We start from the raw sequence: 18,980 nt of genomic DNA, 5'->3' as shown, positions 1-18,980 counted from the left end.
GTCATTCCTAACACGATAAGACATTGCAGTGATAACATGACTTAACCATGTTTGGCGCGGCAGGAGGGGAGGCGGTGGGTCGTCAAACACCGCTAATGGTCAGGGAGATAACGGGAATGTAAAAAATAACGTGGAGATCATGGCATAGCTGTTTGTATCGGTGGAATACAGCTAATTGATAGATTAGACCTGAGAATACAATGACCTGGATGAATGATTATATTCATTCAAACATAATAGATAGTAATAACAGGATATAATAGCCATTGAGGTAGCAGTATTGTTCAAGATACCACTGTAAGTGACCATGATGACTGCTGGGGGTATTACAAGTGGATGAGACATTTTGATGAGATTGTATCATGGCGCCAGGCAGCTGATAAATTCTGAGCCTGGTGACATCCTAATATACACATTAGATGAGTACATTTACTCCCATCACAACCTTTGCCTATAGCCACAGCTCCACACACCCATCGAGACACTATGCATCAGCTGACGAGACGATACACAAGATTGGGTCTACAAGGCATACTACAACATACTGTAGAGTGAGACAAGGGTTAGAGAGGACAGGATGATTTGCCGATGAAGGATGAGGAGAAAAAGGAACAAGAGGGAGGGGACAAAAATAGTTCAGTTCCTATAGAGGAGCAGAGTGTCACTGTTAAAAACTGCAACATACATTTGCACAAGTAAGCACATTACTACACAACATGAATGCAAGACAGCCAGCCACATGCAGCCAATTACGGTGCCAGCTATGGTCCCCGCAACAGTAGCTTGTGTTTTTCTTGGGGATTATTGTGCATGTGGGATCAAGTCTGGTGCTTGTGTGTCTCACCGAACATTAACATCACTGACCCCGAGTGTAGAATACCAGATATTATCACATCTTTGGATTTTAATCCTTGTAACCATTCATATGCTCTAATATTTTGGTAATAAATGATGTAACATTGGCGGCACGGCGGACGAGTGGTTAGCGCGCAGACCTCACAGCTAGGAGACCTGGGTTCAATTCCACCCTCGGCCATCTCTGTGTGGAGTTTGCATGTTCTCCCCGTGCATGCGTGGGGTTTTCTCCGGGTACTCCGGTTTCCTCCCACATTCCAAAAACATGCTAGGTTAATTGGTGACTCCAAATTGTCCATAGGTATGAATGTGAGTGTGAATGGTTGTTTGTCTATTTGTGCCCTGTGATTGGCTGGTGACCAGTCCAGGGTGTACCCCGCCTCTCGCCCGAAGACAGCTGGGATAGGCTCCAGCACCCCCCGCGACCCTCGTGAGGAAAAGCGGTAGAAAATGAATGAATGAATGAATGAATGATGTAACATTCAGGTGACAACATTTGGACCTTTTATACTTTTTACGATTGCTAGCATTTGGTTGTAGTCAACAATGTGCTCAGGGCTTTGGGGGCCTTTCGGGGGCTCCACTGTAACAAAGTTAGCAAGCCTGGCACGTTTGCCTGGGTACGGCGGTTACCTTGTACTTGACGGGTTGAAGGACCACTCCAAACTTGCCCTCCAACATGGGTAGGGGTTGACCGGCGGGGTGGAGAGCGTAAAGCGCTGCAGAATCCAGGCCAGGAATAGAAAGAGTTCCATCTTTTGGCTAAGGCCTCTCCTAGACACACCCTGACCCCAGGCCCGAACAGTAGGTAGCTGGACGTTGGGAGGATCAGACCCGTGGCGTCACTGTTCAAGAATCGAGCTGCAAAAAGATGGCGTGATTTAAGGTGTTGGATGAAGGAAAGGATGTATGCGCAAATATGCATGCATATGAGTGTCTGTGGATGCATGGGTTCGTCAGCCTGAAGAATTTTCATTTATTGTGTGATTAATTCAGGTATTATTGTCCCAGGCATTGTGCCCATGAGACATTTTTTTGTGGGGGGAATTCAAGAATTCAAAGGTGGGAGGCTCCAGTCATGTCTGAGTTAATGAAATGCAAAAAACACCAATCTAACAATCTAACAATCAAACAAACAGTATGACTGTGTAGTTTGTTCTAAAAAGTATCATAATCAGTATCAGCGCCATTGCTTCAAACCTAAAAGCCAAACTGAATGCAACTGACTCATCTGCTCCTCCCTCAGGTGCCAACGCTTCAGCTCCTGACCAGTTGAGTTTGGCTCTCGCGTGGAACAGAGTTGACATTGCCCGCAGTCAGATCTTCATCTATGGGCAGCAGTGGCCTGTAAGAAACACTGTTGTATAATACAAATACATAATGTGTATGTTCGCCTTAAGTTGTCTAAATAATATAATATTTTTAATTGAGACATGACAACCTTCAATAATTGTATTACCACAAAAATAAATATTTTCATCCAGATTCTACCTCTATCTTTATTTATTAGAAACTTTCTTTTGGATTTGTGTGAGCATATGAATGCTCGTTCTGTCCTTCTATCTGGACTAAATGGCGGTTGTCCATAGATACTATTAAAGTGATTTGCATTTGATACATGTAGAAGCTATGATAGCATCAGTATGCACCTCCATGCTTTGTTGTTGATCAGGTTGGTTCCCTGGAGCAAGCCATGCTGGATGCCTTAGTTCTGGACCGAGTGGACTTTGTCAAGCTGTTGATTGAAAATGGAGTCAGCATGCACCGCTTCCTCACCTTGTCCAGGCTGGAGGAGCTATACAACACGGTAAGAACAGAAGTCTTGATGATAAGGTCCCATGGCAGACATATTGATCTGATAATGTTATGTTTGCCCACAGAGACATGGCCCATCCAACACGCTGTATCACCTTGTCAGGGATGTCAAAAAGGTATGACTATCACTAACGTCAAACGTTACGGCAATGTTGGCTGGAGTGTTTGTGTAATAAAGACCACATGAAGCTTCTTTTTATTTGCCTCGTATTTCATTTGTTTGTATTGATGGTCCTAGTTGCTCTTAACAGCAAATAGAGGCTGGCTGTTCTCTTTCAGCTGGAGCTGCAGGCTGCTGTATCTGTGTAGCGCTGTGCATGACTCGCATCCCTCTGTCTACTTCCATTCACTCCTTCACTATTTACTCTGTTCTTTCTCTAAGGCACATAGCGCCATTGCGAACAAACACTACATGCATTAAAGAGTATTTTATTCACAGATTTTTGAACTTGAGAAAACAGCTGTGGAACTGCTGTGAGGCCGAGAAGGAATAACTCCAGTGTAGTTGTGTTTTTATTTGTGACTATTTGTGTGTGACTTGAGTCTTTGACAATACTAATTTTTGCATCACAATGGTGTGTTTTCATCTACTTGTGGTGAGGACTATTTGCATTTTGTTTTTGTTGCACACACAACTTGATTAAAATATAACAACTGTGAGCTTTACATTCAGCACATGTCCTCATGCCAATTAAGGGTGATCCCTCAGGTGGGAGATGATGGAGGGGTCACCATCAGCCACACTGGCATCAAGAGGGGTTCATTAATTCAGGTGTTACTGATTGCAGTCCTGCTGCATCCTTGGAAAGGTTGCATGCTGCAATCAAACCTACTCTCTTTAGAGCTATTATGTCTTCAAACACAACTTTGATCTAAAGCTGCCACAAAGCAAAGAGCACATATGAGAACTCAAACACGTCAGTGCATGGCAGGATAGCTTTCAGTTTTCATTAGGCACCATGCTCCTGCCTAGGGAGAGGTATAGTTCACATTTGAAACCGGTACGTTGCCAATTGGGAATTGTATTGGCACCGATTTTTGGGACTTTTGGATGTGCTTATGTGGTTTCCTTCCATCCACTGTCGTCCATCGAAACTGACTTACTCAGAACTTGATCCTGTGAGCCAAGTTCTGATCAGATTTCGGTGAGAAACATAGTTCCAGTTAATTGCTGGGGTTACTTAAGTAAAGAGTTTGGCTCCTCAAAACAATAAGCTGCGGAAGAATACATTTGCATGCCTCCTCGAAAAAATCAGACCTCACAACTCACCTGGCTTTATTTTCACTATTGAAGGACTACACTGCTGATGGGGATGTCATACAACTTCATGTCAAAAAATCTGAATGATCCCTTTAAGATCCAACAGTGCAAAATGTAAATTCTTGCAATTTTTCAACTAGTCTTAAAATTTTGATCAGGGGTGTATTTGGCTCTCTGGAGTCTCATCAAGCGTGAAATTCCACAAGTGATTTTTTTTTTGTTTTTTAGTTCCCTGTCTAGAAATGTGTATACAAGTGAGCCATTCAGAATTTGGCTTTATCGTCATGTCACAATCAGTTTAGATTTGAAACCTCCCTGGTTGCAGATACTCCATTGTCCATTTGTAAGTGACTACACTGTACTACTATCTTGTTTATGCCACAAGCTAAGCATAGCTGCTGTTTTGTTGTATGCATAGATGGTCATACATCATTCCATTACCTCCAAGCCACAGAAGACTTTAGAGAAAAGTGGATTCATTTTATGTATGATTGTTAGCCATTCCTGTTAGGGCTTCAGACCTTGTTCTAGAGCTCAGGGGAGCTTCTGCTCCAAGGCTGAAGTCTGTAATGTCTTTACTTCAAAGCCAATCCCCGTCTTTTCCTCCAGTGTAGAAATAAGACTCAGGCTGTAGTTTTCTGGGTGAAACTTGTATTTGTCGTTACCACTCACTTGCTTTGTTTGCTAGCATTGCTTCTGACTGCTACTGCAGTAGAGGGGGGGAGGAAAGAGCTGTGGCTCATTTGTATGAGACTGGACGGCTCCCAGAAACCGGTTGCTCTGAACAAGGCTGTTTAGAGGGGTTTTAAGTGTGGTTTATTTCTTGATCTTTGGGTTGTTTTGACCAAAGCATGGCAAGGTACTAGGTTTTAATCTGTGAAAAATAATTATAATATGCATACTTTTTATTATTAACTAAACAAAACTGAATAAAGTTTTAGAATTTTTGATGCAGCTCTTTGCTTAAACGGATTTTATTATGCAAATTTCTGGCCCTTTGTATTGAGTTGTGGACTCCTATAAAGCAGCTGCTCACAATAACCTGCACAGAAAGCTTTTTAGATCCTTCAGAATCCGTACCTATTCCAGCTGTATTTCCTTGGATTTCCAAAATGGTTTGTTTGAATTTATTCCACCCACTGTCCGCCCACTTCACTGTGATTGGTAACCCTCCCAAGACAAAGCAGAGTGGGGTGGACGGTCATCCCAAACTTCTTTCAGGGCTCACTTCCAAATGCACGATTCTCATTATCGTTGGAATACAACTTTCTAACTACATTTATGGGTCAGAAAAGCATAATAGGTCCGCTTTAAGTTGTGCAGTTGAATGTTGCTATCCTAATATTTTGTCAATTACCTTTTAATACCATCCATACATTGACTCACAATGTCGTTATTATATCTTCCTTGTTCACACCTCTAGACAAGACACCATTACAGTCAGCACATGGCCTTTTGCTGTTATTTTGACCCCAAAGCAGGTGTTATTCTGGTAACTGCCGGCGAAGGTTGCTCTTGGGGGAGTGTAATGCGGTCCAATCATTGCATTGTGTGAAAGCCCCAGTCAAAAACACACAGATTGGCTTTGTGAGCTGCAGCTGCTCAAGCAGAAATTGACTTTGCTACAGAATAAATGAACAATGGCAGTTCATGCTGGGTGGCAACACACTTGGTGCTCCCAGATCACAGCATGGCTATAACCTGCATGTTTGACATCTTTTTTTAGCCACATAAAACACGTACCATTCCAATAATCTGAAGTATTTTTAAAAAAAGTTTTATGATGCTTACTTACTGGGTTTATATATATGTATATATAAATAATACCTCATTTATCACGGATAATTACTTACAGACCAGACCGTGATAAGTGAATTTCCACAAATAAGGATTTCTTATTTATAAATTGAATATTTTCGCAGTATGAGAATAGAAAACAGCCTTCTAAATGCGGGTTTCAACATTATTCGAATCCTGTCAACATGAAATTACACCCGTGTAGTCACATTTACACTTGTATTAGCCAATTTGGTAAGCGTAACTAAGTCATATAAGACATAAATACGACTTGTGCTTGTGTGTGTTACTTTAAACCTATTCCCTAAGGGAAAATAAATAACATGCTGTAATTACCTTTCTATAACTAATACCACCATATGTCACAATATATACTGCCTGCAGAGCAGACATGGCATCTGTAAAGCTGAGCTTTGCAGGGTAGTGATGACGATGTGCTGCTGTATGCAGTGTGGAGTGAAATATAATACCAATTACATTGTAACATGATATTGTAAATGAGTGTTATTTATTTGTTGGGGAAAAAAGGCCTCTCATTAATCAATGACTTACCCTGACTAGATGTATGCTACACTCTGCCCTTGAGTAAACTAGCACCCCTGGGCAATACAAGGAAATACGTTACTGCAGAATTGTGATGACCTCCGATGTCCAACGTAGTAGAGATAATATGAGTGTTTTTGTTAAGTAGAGAGGGTGGGCTGTCATGATGATATCTGACTTCAGATACATGACAGGACTTTATTATTATTACTACCTATACCACTTACAGTTGACCCTTCATTATATCACCCCTCTCTTCCAGGCTAATTAGTCTCATTAAGTCCTTAAGAGCAAATTATTTTTATAGTTTTTTTTTATTTTCTTGAGAAATAATATATGCTCTTTAAATCACTTTCACGTATTCAGCACTTGGGAATTGTCAGCAAGAGATCTAGTCTGTTTCTGTGGACACTTAAGTCGAGTTCCAAATATTGATTATTCTTTTAACGTAAAGCACAAACAAAAACTATTTAATACAAAGGGCTGGAAGAGAGATCTTGTCCGTCTTGTAGTGTTTCTCATTTCCCCTGCTCGTGCTTATCGTGCGCTCTACTCACTGATACTGTGTGTTCTTTCCAAGCGAGAATATCCAGGGTTCAGTTGGATCTACTTCAAGGTGAATTTGATAATCATGTTTTCTTTCATAGCCAAACTCAGTTTGATGTGGATTTATTTTTTTTTTGCAGTGAGTGTATACTTTACCTGCCTTTTTTATTGAGTTGGCAAGAAGTTGTTGCCTGTTAATGCTATCTGCTTTTGTAGGGAAACCTGCCCCCAGACTACCGCATCAGCCTCATCGACATTGGACTGGTCATTGAATACCTCATGGGCGGCGCCTATCGTTGTAACTACACCAGAAAGAGATTCAGGACTCTGTACCACAACCTTTTTGGACCAAAGAGGGTGAGCAAATTCACCTCACATTCCTTTAACATACAGTCTATTTCTTAATACAAGTCATTAATAATAATTACAATACACCATATGATCAAATTAGCCCCGCTAATTTCATGATAGATAATGTGGGCAAATAATTTAATAATGATACTGTATGTTAGGCAGTGACTGCGCACTCTACAGCAAATTAGCATTTACATTCAAACACTGCTTGGGATATGCTTGAATGAGCAGCGAGTGCAGGAGCCCTTAGCGTGTAATTGTGCAGGTAGTAAAGGGGGAAACAATCATATTAGTGACGCCCAGAGCTGCAAACTGTAGCAGCTCTTTTACTTTATAGCTTTTAGCTGATGCAATAGGTGTCACATGTCCACGGCTTAAAAAAGATAAGCCTATGACTTTACAGGAGCAGAAAAGGTTTTTCTATATACAACGGAGCTTCTAAGGTCAAACACCTTCCATTCAGGTACACTAATCGACCTTCAGGTTTTTTGCATTGCATAATGCTTTTTTTCCCCATAGGAAATAATGAATATTTTAATAGTCTGTTCAAAAGTGTCAAAAGACAGTTCATTAGTTCATTTCCATTTTAAACAGGGGTCTCAAACTCAATTTACCTGGGGGCCACTGGAGCTAGGGTCTGGGCAAGGCTGGGCCGCATCAGGTTTTCCCAAAAAAAAAAAAAAAACGCATTTATTAAAAACGAAAAATATACAAACTTTTTCAGTGCTTTGGTTCCGATTTTCTACAATAAAAGCTCTGATAAAACATTCCACTGTTCTCACATATCTTAATCTTTATTTTTCTGCACAAAATAAGATGAAAAATCAAAAATCAAATCAAGAATAAAGAAAATCAATCAATCAGTAATAAATAAATATAATAATAATTATATTTATTATTATAGGTATTATTTTTTTCAGATTAAAATTAACAAAGCATTATTAGAGCCCTGTAGACATGACAAAACACAACTATAGTCACATTTATACTTTTTTTATTTACAACATATTGCGCAACTGCAGGGTCTTGAGACACATGCTAACTCGCAAACTAGCGACCTAAACGGGAGCCTTCAAGTTATTTTCTTTAAACTTAAATAGCCAAAAACTTACCACTTCCACACGGATAGGGAGGATAACAAATAACAGTTATTTAACCTTTAACATGAACATTAATCAAATGTAATAATTTTTTCTGGGTACATGATGCCATACAGCATCCATATGAAACTTGCGCGGGCCGCACTAACATTAAACTTTCATATCAAGGCGGGGGCCTCAAAATAGTGTCATGCGGGCCACATTTGGCCCGCGGGCCGCGTGTTTGAGACCCCTGATTTTAAAAGATACATTTTCTACCTCTGATATAAAGCACAGGCACTGGCCAATCAGTAAATAGCTGGTTAGCACCTAACCATAACAGTCAGTGTACTGTAATTTCTCCCATTTAATGGCTGTGTTCAATTATTCATGTATCCTACCTGTGGCTGTAGGCAAACTCCTGATGTACTTGTTCTTATCTGCACAAAATGGCAGTAGCTACATTTCAAATATCATGGATGATCAACATCCAGCAGATTCACATTCAAGTTCTTACAACATTGGTTCTGTTCTGTCCTTTGTTTGGAATTTGTTTATTTATTTTTATTTCCTTCCAATTTATTTCCTTTTCTGTGTATTATCACACAAGAAAAGAAGTTAATGTGAGCTAGCTCACGTCGGACATCATGGGAAATACCTATTTCGACGCACCTCACACTGTGTTTCAACGGTGTCGACATGAATAATTATTTAATAACTGTAATTTTCTTGATGAGCAGACCCTTGATAGAACATGCAGCCAATGAACAAAAGACTGATATTATGTGCCGTACCTTTTGCTAGTTGTTTGTTCGCCCCGCACACACACATTCCTTATTGAGCTATACGATCATGCTGTTTAATCCCTTTACAAAGCTTCACACCTTAAACACAGGGGCGATGAATGAAGAAATATACTCGTGAAATGCCACGATTCTGCTTGACGATGCACCCTTGTGTGTGTGAATGCGTGCTTATGGGGTTGTCGTGTGCCTGTTCATAAATTTGCATATCTGCAATGGAAGAAACAAAAGTAGCTTGATGGAAGAAGATGGAGATAAAGCAAAGAAACACTGATAGCGCGAGTGAGAACATGTGATCACATAGTCACACACATACAAGCACATAAACATGTTAGAACGAAAACGAAGATGCAGATATCAAAATCCCTAAAGGGAACCAAGCTATTTTTACCATCTTGGATGATAGCTCATGAATACATAATGCAAACATGGCCTTCTTTATTACAGATACACATTACTGTAGCCACTGTATCAACCAATGCACAATGCTGCTTTTGCACAACGTCTTACACCAGCAAATTTTTTTTCCATGAAATACATCCCAAAAGGTGTTTCTTCATGTTCTTGTTGCCTTTTTAGCCCAAAGCCTTGAAACTGCTGGGGATGGAGGTGAGTGTTCCCATCATGGTCATTCCTTCCCATTCTCTTCTTCTTCCTCCTCTTCCTCTAAATTGTTCCTCTTCAAAATGTGTACTGGTTTGTGTTTTGTGTCTCAGTCAGTCAGTGTCTTGTTTTTTTTCAAAAAGTCACTAATGTCTCATTGCACCAGATGGTGTAATAATGAGTCCCGCTATGATACATGTCTAAAGAGCCTGTTCTCACAAGGAATTAGTAGCATTCATACAAAACTCATAAATCTACTTGATGATGTTTTTTTTTCAAGTGGAACCACTAAAAGTTGATCACTTCTGAGATCATACAATTCACAAGTTCACTACTATCACTATTACGACTATCTTGACACAATTAGACAATTATACAAACTATCAATAATATATACAAACGCAATATAACAATGTGTGGCACTATAAAATTGGTTGTTGTTGAATACAGCATTTGTAAAGCAGTTCAGAATCAATATATATCTAATAACGACAAATGGCAAAAACATAAAAACACTCTCATTCGCACTGGTCTGGAGGACCTCCGATCAACAACACCATGTCTATCTCTTTTCTTCGTGATCAGAACAGGATCAATTAAGCGAGAATCTGTTCATGTGATGATGCGTTTAAGCGCACTATGTGACTCAGAGTGTTTCGCACCGGCTTTCAGACATCAACCAATCAGAGGACAGAAAAACCTGGACGTTACTGTGCGCCTTAGTGCTGGCCTCGTTAGGAGAATCTGAAATGTGATTGGATACAGAAACAGAAACGCTGCTAATACTGTTTACGTGACAAGGACCAGCATGACTGATTTTAAAGGCCCTGGGTAGATTACATTAACATGGCAACTCATAGAAGATGAAATCTGATTGGACAAAAAAAAAGAAATCTAACGTACACCACTGGAAGACTTTGCTGGCCCTGACTGACACCACTGTACATAATCTATCTGTACTATTCTAAATTAGAATATGAACTACCCACATGATGTGTTTTTCTTTGGATTTTTTCTCAGCTTTTTGTGTTTATGTTTTGTCATTCTAAAATTAGCATATAACTCCTCCGCCATTGTTTAATAACTTGCTAACAACCTTTGAGAAACATGTTTTCCAGCGGGTCTTAATCTCTTCAGGCCACTGATGCATATGAGTGACAGGGGAAAAAAAGCTATAACTCTCTGGGGAAGAAGCTCTTTATACTAGTATAAGAAGCATGTATAGTATACATCTCTAGACCCGATCTCTTCAAGCCGTTTTCATATTTCTTATGTCTCAGAATGGATTGTGTTTGATTTTAGAGTTGGCATTCTTGTGGTAAAGTAGCATTTTTAGTGCAAAATTTATGCATCATTGTGGGTAATTTGCAGATTCAGGAACTTAAATAGTCCAGTTGCACTCATTTTTGTGATTTTCTACATAATTCTTGTGAGAACAAATTGGTTTGAGCTCACAGTTGCACTGAACTTCATGAGCAATGACCGAATGAGTAGTTCCACTGTGTAGTTTCTGCTCTTGTGTGTGAATTGCATGACCTTATGGCAATTTTCTATCTGTCTTTTTTTTGTCAGCATATTTTCCGCCTTGATGTGTGCTTGCAAATGTCTCCTTGTTATCAATCAACCTCAAACAATATGTCACATTTGGAGCTGTTACTGGCAAGTAACAGGCATATTTCATCACCCAGTCCTATGTCTCCGAGCAAGTGTATTAGAGCTAGCTGTCAGATGTCTGTAATTGACACACCATCAGTAGCATTGCAATGAAGTGATTTCAAATCAGTATCTCCATGATGACCTGCTGCCATGTTAGGCACTAACTGCCATCTCTCCTGAGACAGCGGGTAAATCTCAGAACACGAATAAACTTTTTTCAAACACCAGGAAAGGAAATTAGATTAGATAGTAATTATTAGAATATTCTCTGCAAAAGCATACCTAAGTGCTCTCCATATACTGATTTTTCTTCTGCAGTTAAACACAGAATGAGGAACTTTAAATAAAAAAGTCTTTCATATGCAAAATGTATTTAGTATTGTAACTGTGCGGACCGCTACGTCTGTTGTCGTGATGTATGGTAATGAGCATCATTCATAATCATCGCCTGCAGGAAGAATCTACATAGCTGTTTATCTTTTCCTCCCCCTGTCACATGTCACGGATTCCCACCAGGATGACATGCCAATCCGAAGGGGCCGTCAAAAAACGACACGCAAGAGAGAAGAGGAAGTGGACATCGATTTGGATGACCCCGAAATTAACCACTTCCCTTTTCCCTTCCACGAGCTGATGGTATGGGCCGTCCTGCTAAAACGTCAGAAGATGGCACTGTTCTTTTGGCAGCACGGCGAAGAGGCCATGGCCAAAGCCTTGGTAGCATGTAAACTGTGTAAAGCCATGGCCCATGAAGCATCCGAGAACGACATGGTGGACGACATCTCACAGGAGCTTAACCACAACTCCAGGTGGGCGATTGATGCACACATAAACACACTTCTTTGACAGGAAAATGACCTGATTCTAAATTCTGCAGCTCCCAGGGTATAGAAGTGACATACATAAGGAAATCTAATGACATGCATCATCGTTATTTAAGGACATGCATTGGAGACGATGGTACTCATCTGGGGGGGTAATATTCTGCTTACAGAAATAATTTAGGGGACATATTTTCCTTATCTATCTCGCTACAACATTTTGCCCATAACAAAATTAAATACTTCTCAGCATGATGCAGTACAACAGAATACATGTGTGTATAACAACACTAGACATTTTACATTTTCTCTCGTGGGTGGAAGTGTTTATGTGCAATTCTAATTTAGAATTTCAAGCAGATGGTCAGTGATGCCTGGACCAGTTTCATGTAATCCTTACATGTTGTGCACAAGGCGCATTACTCCCTCTATCCGTGTCTTTATGCGTCTGTTTATTTCATGTATACTATTTCCTAGAGAGTTTGGCCAGCTGGCAGTGGAACTTCTGGACCAGTCCTATAAACAGGATGAGCAGATGGCCATGAAGCTCCTGACGTATGAGCTGAAGAACTGGAGCAACGCCACCTGCCTGCAGCTGGCGGTAGCGGCTAAGCATCGGGATTTCATTGCGCACACCTGCAGTCAGATGCTGCTGACAGACATGTGGATGGGACGACTGCGTATGCGCAAGAACTCTGGACTGAAGGTAAAATAAGGGAGGCAGCCACTGGGGAAAACGAGAAATGCAATTAGCAACATACTTAGACATCATCTTTGAAAACATAAATTAGACCGTTAGACCGTCTCCACATTTTTTGCATGCAGAATACTAGGTACACTTATTGTATTGATTGAATTTGTAATTCAAACTAAGCAATGTTGCTGTACCATTTTCATTCTGGTATCCACATGTATATCAATTTTAGAATTTAAATCTTCTCAAGGGACAATATTATAGAAAGGAAACTTGGGTATAATAAGAATAGTCAGTGTACAGCTTGTATTATTATCTTATTATTATCTAAATAGCTGGCGTAAAAAGTAGAGCAGGGGTCTCAAACTCAATTTACTTGGGGGCCACTGGAGCTAGGGTCTGGGCGAGACTGGGCCACATCAGGTTTCCCCCCCCCCAAAAAAAATGCATTTATTAAAAACAGAAAAATGAATTAACTTTGCTTTGGTTTCGATTTTCTACAAGAAAAGCTCTGATAAAACATTCCACTGTTCTCAAATATCTTATTTTTTATTTTTCTACACAAAATAAGATGAAAAATAAATAAACAAATCAAGAATAAAGAAAATCAATCAATCAGTAATGAATAAATAAATATAATAATAACAATAAAACGGCAAACAATAAAAACTTAAGAAACCACATAGTTGGTGGGTAGACAAATTATTTTTTTCAGATTAAAATTAACAAAGCATTATTAGAGCCCTGTAGACATGACAAAACACGACTATAGTCACATTTATACTCTTTTTATTTACAACATATTGCGCAACTGCAGGGTCTTGAGACACATGCTAACTCGCAAACTAGAGCACTTGCGACCTAAACGGTAGCCTTCTAGTTATTTCCTTTAAACTTAAATAGCCAAAAACTTACCACTTCCACACGGATAGGGAGGATAACTATTATCAGTTATTTAACCTTTAACATGAACATTAATCAAACGTAATAATTTTTTCTGGGTACATGATACCATACAGCATCTATATCAAACTTGCGCGGGCCGCACTAACGTTAAACTTTCATATCAAGGCGGGGGCCTCAAACTAGTGTCCTGTGAGCCACATTTGGCCCATGGGCCGCGTGTTTGAGAACCCTGAGGTAGAGTAACAGGATAATAGTCTCTTGACTGCAGTCAAGCATGGTGGTGGTAGTGTCATGGTCTTAGGCTGCATGAGTGCAGCCAGGACTGTGGTTCTTTGAGGGAAACATGAATTCCAACATGTACGGTGACCCCGCACACACCTCCAAAATGATAAGTGCCTTGTTGAGGATGGTGGAGGCGGATGGCCGCCTGAGCACCTGAGCTGTGGGGGAAAGGCGTGAAGGTTTCAATAACAAACTGTGCAGCTTTGGTAAATTTCACGCTCAAGAGCATTAAGACAGTGCTAGATACCAATGGTGCTCACACTAAATATTGACACTTGGGTCACAGTTTGGACATGTTCACTGTGAGGTGTACTTGTGTTGCCAGATATTTAAAGTCCATCAGCATCTTCCCAGTCATCACTAATGCCACTAATCAATCATTAGCCATGGACTTCTACCATAACTTTGTTAAACTCTCCCAATCGTCATCTGAAGCCAAAGGGAACAGAAGAGCTGACCTTAATTACTAGAAAACCTTGAAAATGTGCCCCACATATTATACATTTTTGATCTGTGTGGTGAGCTTTCACTCAACCCGTTGGGGCCGTGGAGATTTTCAGTGTGCTGCAACTACACATGTGTCACTGCCTAGTCAAATATCAGCTCTTTTTTTGTTTTATGTAATGATTTGTGGAATTTTAGTGATTTTTAGAATTTTTTATGGATGAAGAAGTTACCCTTCTTTTCTGGAAAGCACTATGGATTGCCTTATCTATGTATGGTGCTCTATAAATAAACTTGTCTTGCCTTGCCTGATGGGTAAATACACTTGAGGTTTTGTTTCGTTAAAATTAAATGACCAAACTTATTCTGTTGTAGATTTTAAGATTGTAGATTAGAGAGGTTGGAGTCATTTATGACAGCCAGTTGGCTTGGGGGTTGCCACGGTACAGTCAGTGGGGGGGTGGCCAGTCAGTAGGGGTTCAAACAAAATAGAGAGTGAGACAGTGTAGCCTCTCTCTGCAGAGTGCTTCAAGTCTTCTTTGACCTTTGGAGACAGTGAAGTAGGTCTGCGGGGGTGTTTTGGACGAGGAAAGATAATGTACTGCTGAGCCTCATGGGAGCGGAAAGCATGCCACAAGTTGAACAAACAAGATCTTCTGCCCCCGGGATGTCATGACATACACCAAATAACACTGTCCAAATATTGTCAAAACAATATGGGTGCACATGTTATTGCGAGCACTGCCAGCATCCATTCCCAACACTGTAACTCATCAGGATATTGTCACTGCAGGCTATGAGTGGACGATGAATCACTGAGATGAGAATATTGATTTCATCACACGTTATGTTTGACATATGTTTGACATCTTTTGATTCTAATGATTGATGTTGAATGCGACATACCGGAGCGTGACTACATGAGTAACTAAAAGGACCTCCAGAAATATATAGTTACACAATACTAAAGCAGAGATTCATTCATTCATTCATTTTCTACCGCTTATCCTCACAAGTGTCGCGGGGGTGCTGGAGTCTATCCCAGCTGTCCTCAGGCAATAGTCGGGGCTGGTCGCCAGCCAATCACAAGGCACATATAGACAAACAACCATTCACACTCACATTCATACCTATGGACAATTTGGAGTCGCTAATTAACCTAGCATGTTTTTGGAATTTGGGAGGAAACCGGAGTTCTCGGAGAAAACCCACGCATGCACAGTCCACCGTGCGGCCTAAAGCAGAGATATTATGGAGAATTGACTTTTTAACTGGTTGTAAATTAGATCTCTGGAGTGCTTACACTGTCATCCAGAGGAAAATGACACTGTTAACTGTGTACTATAGGTTTGAAATGTGTTTCAGCAAGCTGTTCAGATTCTTGCCCGAGTGTAAAGTAAGAATCAGACTAATATACATAAAGTGGCGTGAAAAAGTATTTGCCCCTTCCTGACTTCTTGACGTCACACTTAAATGTTTCATATCATCAAAATTTTTAATTATGACACTGACAAGACAACTGAACACAAAATGCAAATTTAAAATGAAACGTCTTTTTTTTTAATTAAAGGGAAAAAAAATCCGAAAGTCAAGGTCACTTCATGCTCAAAAACCCTTCAATGTGGTCCAAATTCCTCCACAGTGCTGTAAGAGACTCAAGTTATAGCAAACGCTTGATTGCAGTTGTTGCTGCTAAGTGTGTCCAAACCAGTTATTAGGGTGAGGGGGGCAATCACTTTTTCACACAGGACCATGAAGGTCTGGATTTCTTGTTCCCTTGACAAAAAAAAATAGTTTCATTTAAAATGTGCATTTTGTGTTCAGTTGTCTTGTCAGTGACTAATAATTACATTTATTCTTGGCCTGATATGACTGATTCATGATTCTTGATTATGAATACCATATCACTGTCAAGTAGCGACATTCAGGTCGACTTCATAATGGGAGGCTTTTTTATGACAATTTAAATCATGTGATTGTCACCTTCACCGATGGCCAGTGTCATACTTTAGCTGCATCTCCCTGTAGTCATTTCTGCATCACTGCTCATAAGCGAGAACATCTTTATCATATCTGACATTTCACCTCTATCTCCTCCACCTTCAACTTTCCCCTTGCAGGTTATCTTGGGTCTGCTCTTGCCACCGTCCATCCTTAGCCTGGAGTTCAAGAACAAGGATGAGATGTCTTACATGCCCCAGGATCAAGAGGCATATTTGCAGGAGAAGGAGGAAGAGGAACCAGAGAAGCCGGTCAAGGAGAAAGAGGAGGAAGACATGGAGTTCACAGTAAGATCTTACTGTGAGGCGCAGTACAACTCCGTGGTGAGAGAACCCACCTCAGCCCTGCATCTCAGAACCTGTGCACATATTTAGGCATCAGGCGTTCACATTAGCAAAAACAAGAGCAGTTGTGATTCTGCAATGAGAATTTGTTAACACATCTACACACAGTTGTCCAAATGCACCCAACATGGCCAACCTTCCTGTTGCTTGTTGTCTAAGCCAAGACATGGTGGAGTTGTAGCGTCTCTTGTGGGTTTTCCTCGTGAATGTTTCTCCCTCCATCTATCTCCTCCTCTGCCTTTCCCTCCCTCTCTCTCTACCTCTTCTTCTCTCTTTGCCTTTTTTTCTTTCCAATTCCCATGCTCTGCACTCTCTCCCGCTCCCCCCCCCCCCCCCCCCCCGTCCCTCTCTCCGAGATGAGGTACAGTACTTTGCTAGCTGACAGCTGTCCCTCATGCTCGTTCTTCTAACCGGTGATGGCTTGCTGCAGCGGACCACTCCGCATGTGGGCTGCCGAGCATGAGAGGCCCCGGATTTGCATTGGTGTAACCGTGTGTGCTTGCTGCTGCATATCTTAAATCATCCAGAGTCTCAGCACCTTCTCACTGCCGTGGATTTGCTTTATCGGCGTATAGACTTGGATGCCCAGGCAGCACTTGGACTTTTTCCCAGTTCAATCTAATCAGTTGAGGAGATATATCAAGATCCAGTTTGCACACTATAATCAAGAGTGGGAATTGATTTGTAATTTGCAACCTGGATCTTATATTGTCCATTTAACTGATTGCATTGAAGTTGAGCACCTTTCAGCACCACTCTAAATATTGTCCATCTGCATTGACCACAGTTAGCAAGCCGGCACAAACAGGCTGTGTGACTCTAAAAGCAAAGGGATTTTGGGCTACGTATGTCTGTATTTAAAAATATGTACTGTAATTGCCTTATTTATAGCTGGGATGTTTCCCAAAACTGCAAAGAGGTTAATTGGAATCAGGTGATAATTGGAGTTGAAAAATATAGAAACTTCACTTTAGTGTAGCTCCCAATATACTTTAACAAGTTTATTGTTCAACAGATTTTGTTTTTTGGTAGATAAAGCTGCTGGCCGCTGACCATGAATGATACATCAAATAAAAGTAGTTTTCTGTTTTCTGGCGTTTATGAAAACAGCATCAGGAGGTAGTCTCGAGCTGTCATCTGCCATTGTTTTTTTGACCAGGCTCTAGTTCAGAGACCCCGGCAGTTACTTGTTTTTGTGGCCCTTGCACCTGTTGTTGATTGACTAGAGGCAGTCATAGAACATTGTGAAATGCCAAAGCAACAGGGGGCACTATACCTCCAACAGTAAAACCATTTGACCAGTCAGAAATTTGTCATTTCCAGAAAAGGCACACTTTACAATAATCAGTTGAAGGGAAGAGGATTCATGTGTATGACTTATTTTAGCTGCATATAAGGAATACATATAGGTTCACTTGGTATAATCTCATTATATAGGAAACAGGCACACTCCCAAAAGACGTTGCCACATGCAAGCATTAAAAACAAAGCAAATTATTTTCCCTAATTGGACTTTTCCCAAAACTGAATTATGACATTTTCTTTTGAAGAACCCAAAACCCACAAATAAACAACATTATTTAATTCATGTGGACATGGCCTAAAAATATCTCTTTTTAGAGGACACGTTTGCATTGAGTCCCCAATTTGTGGCCTGGCTTCTGATTGTTCAAATGCACTGCCAGATACTTAAAAAGATGCCATAACGATACACAAAGAGTGCGACACCACAGAGGGAGATTTCATGATCAAATACAAAAACAAGGCCTGCATCAAAATCTCTGCCTTCACAAAGATAACGATCCTCAGTTTCAGTTTCAGGTCCAAAACAGTTTTGTGTTATGCAGTACGCCACATGCTGAATTAGGGAAGTAATATGTTTCATGTATTTTTTTCATTGGATCTTATTAGAGTGTGTACATGTATCTAATGATATGTTCAATACAAATCCCATGAATAAACTCCCTCTCAGGTCTGGTGTTGCTAAGACATGACCATAATAAGGGGCCTGAACCCTCTCTCATGGATTAGGAATTGTGTCTTCTGTCTTCCTTTTCTGTCCTCTACCTGTCATCTTCTTGTCTTCTCTGGTCCGTCTTGTTGTCTGAGACACAATCCATGAGTGTGTGTCTGTGTCATTGTGTGTCACCAGCCTTCATTCACCTCAACACGCACC

The 18,980-nt window shown here is 40.5% G+C and overlaps 1 protein-coding gene across 12 annotated transcripts in view; it reads left to right on the top strand.

The window, feature by feature from the left end:
* The window catches only part of trpm3 (transient receptor potential cation channel, subfamily M, member 3), a 134,863-nt gene that overhangs the window by 99,048 nt on the left and 16,835 nt on the right, over nucleotides 1–18,980 (top strand). For 5 of the 12 annotated variants that reach the window (XR_009129707.1, XM_058072037.1, XM_058072031.1 and 2 more), the window contains 8 exons: nucleotides 2,102–2,202; nucleotides 2,528–2,662; nucleotides 2,736–2,786; nucleotides 7,034–7,174; nucleotides 9,633–9,662; nucleotides 11,829–12,121; nucleotides 12,611–12,839; nucleotides 16,580–16,783. Coding sequence is in view for 11 of the 12 variants with exons in the window: in XM_058072037.1 (XP_057928020.1) it covers nucleotides 2,102–2,202; nucleotides 2,528–2,662; nucleotides 2,736–2,786; nucleotides 7,034–7,174; nucleotides 9,633–9,662; nucleotides 11,829–12,121; nucleotides 12,611–12,839; nucleotides 16,580–16,783 (1,184 nt within the window). In the remaining variant the exon portion in view is untranslated. The remainder of the gene's footprint in view (nucleotides 1–2,101; nucleotides 2,203–2,527; nucleotides 2,663–2,735; nucleotides 2,787–7,033; nucleotides 7,175–9,632; nucleotides 9,663–11,828; nucleotides 12,122–12,610; nucleotides 12,840–16,579; nucleotides 16,784–18,980) is intronic. The other 7 variants (XM_058072034.1, XM_058072039.1, XM_058072038.1 and 4 more) reach the window with 3 other exon arrangements.

This window comes from Doryrhamphus excisus, chromosome 4, assembly GCF_030265055.1.
Source record: "Doryrhamphus excisus isolate RoL2022-K1 chromosome 4, RoL_Dexc_1.0, whole genome shotgun sequence".
In the NCBI taxonomy this organism is placed as follows: Eukaryota; Metazoa; Chordata; class Actinopteri; order Syngnathiformes; family Syngnathidae; genus Doryrhamphus; species Doryrhamphus excisus.
This window is presented reverse-complemented; position numbering and strand designations above follow the sequence as displayed.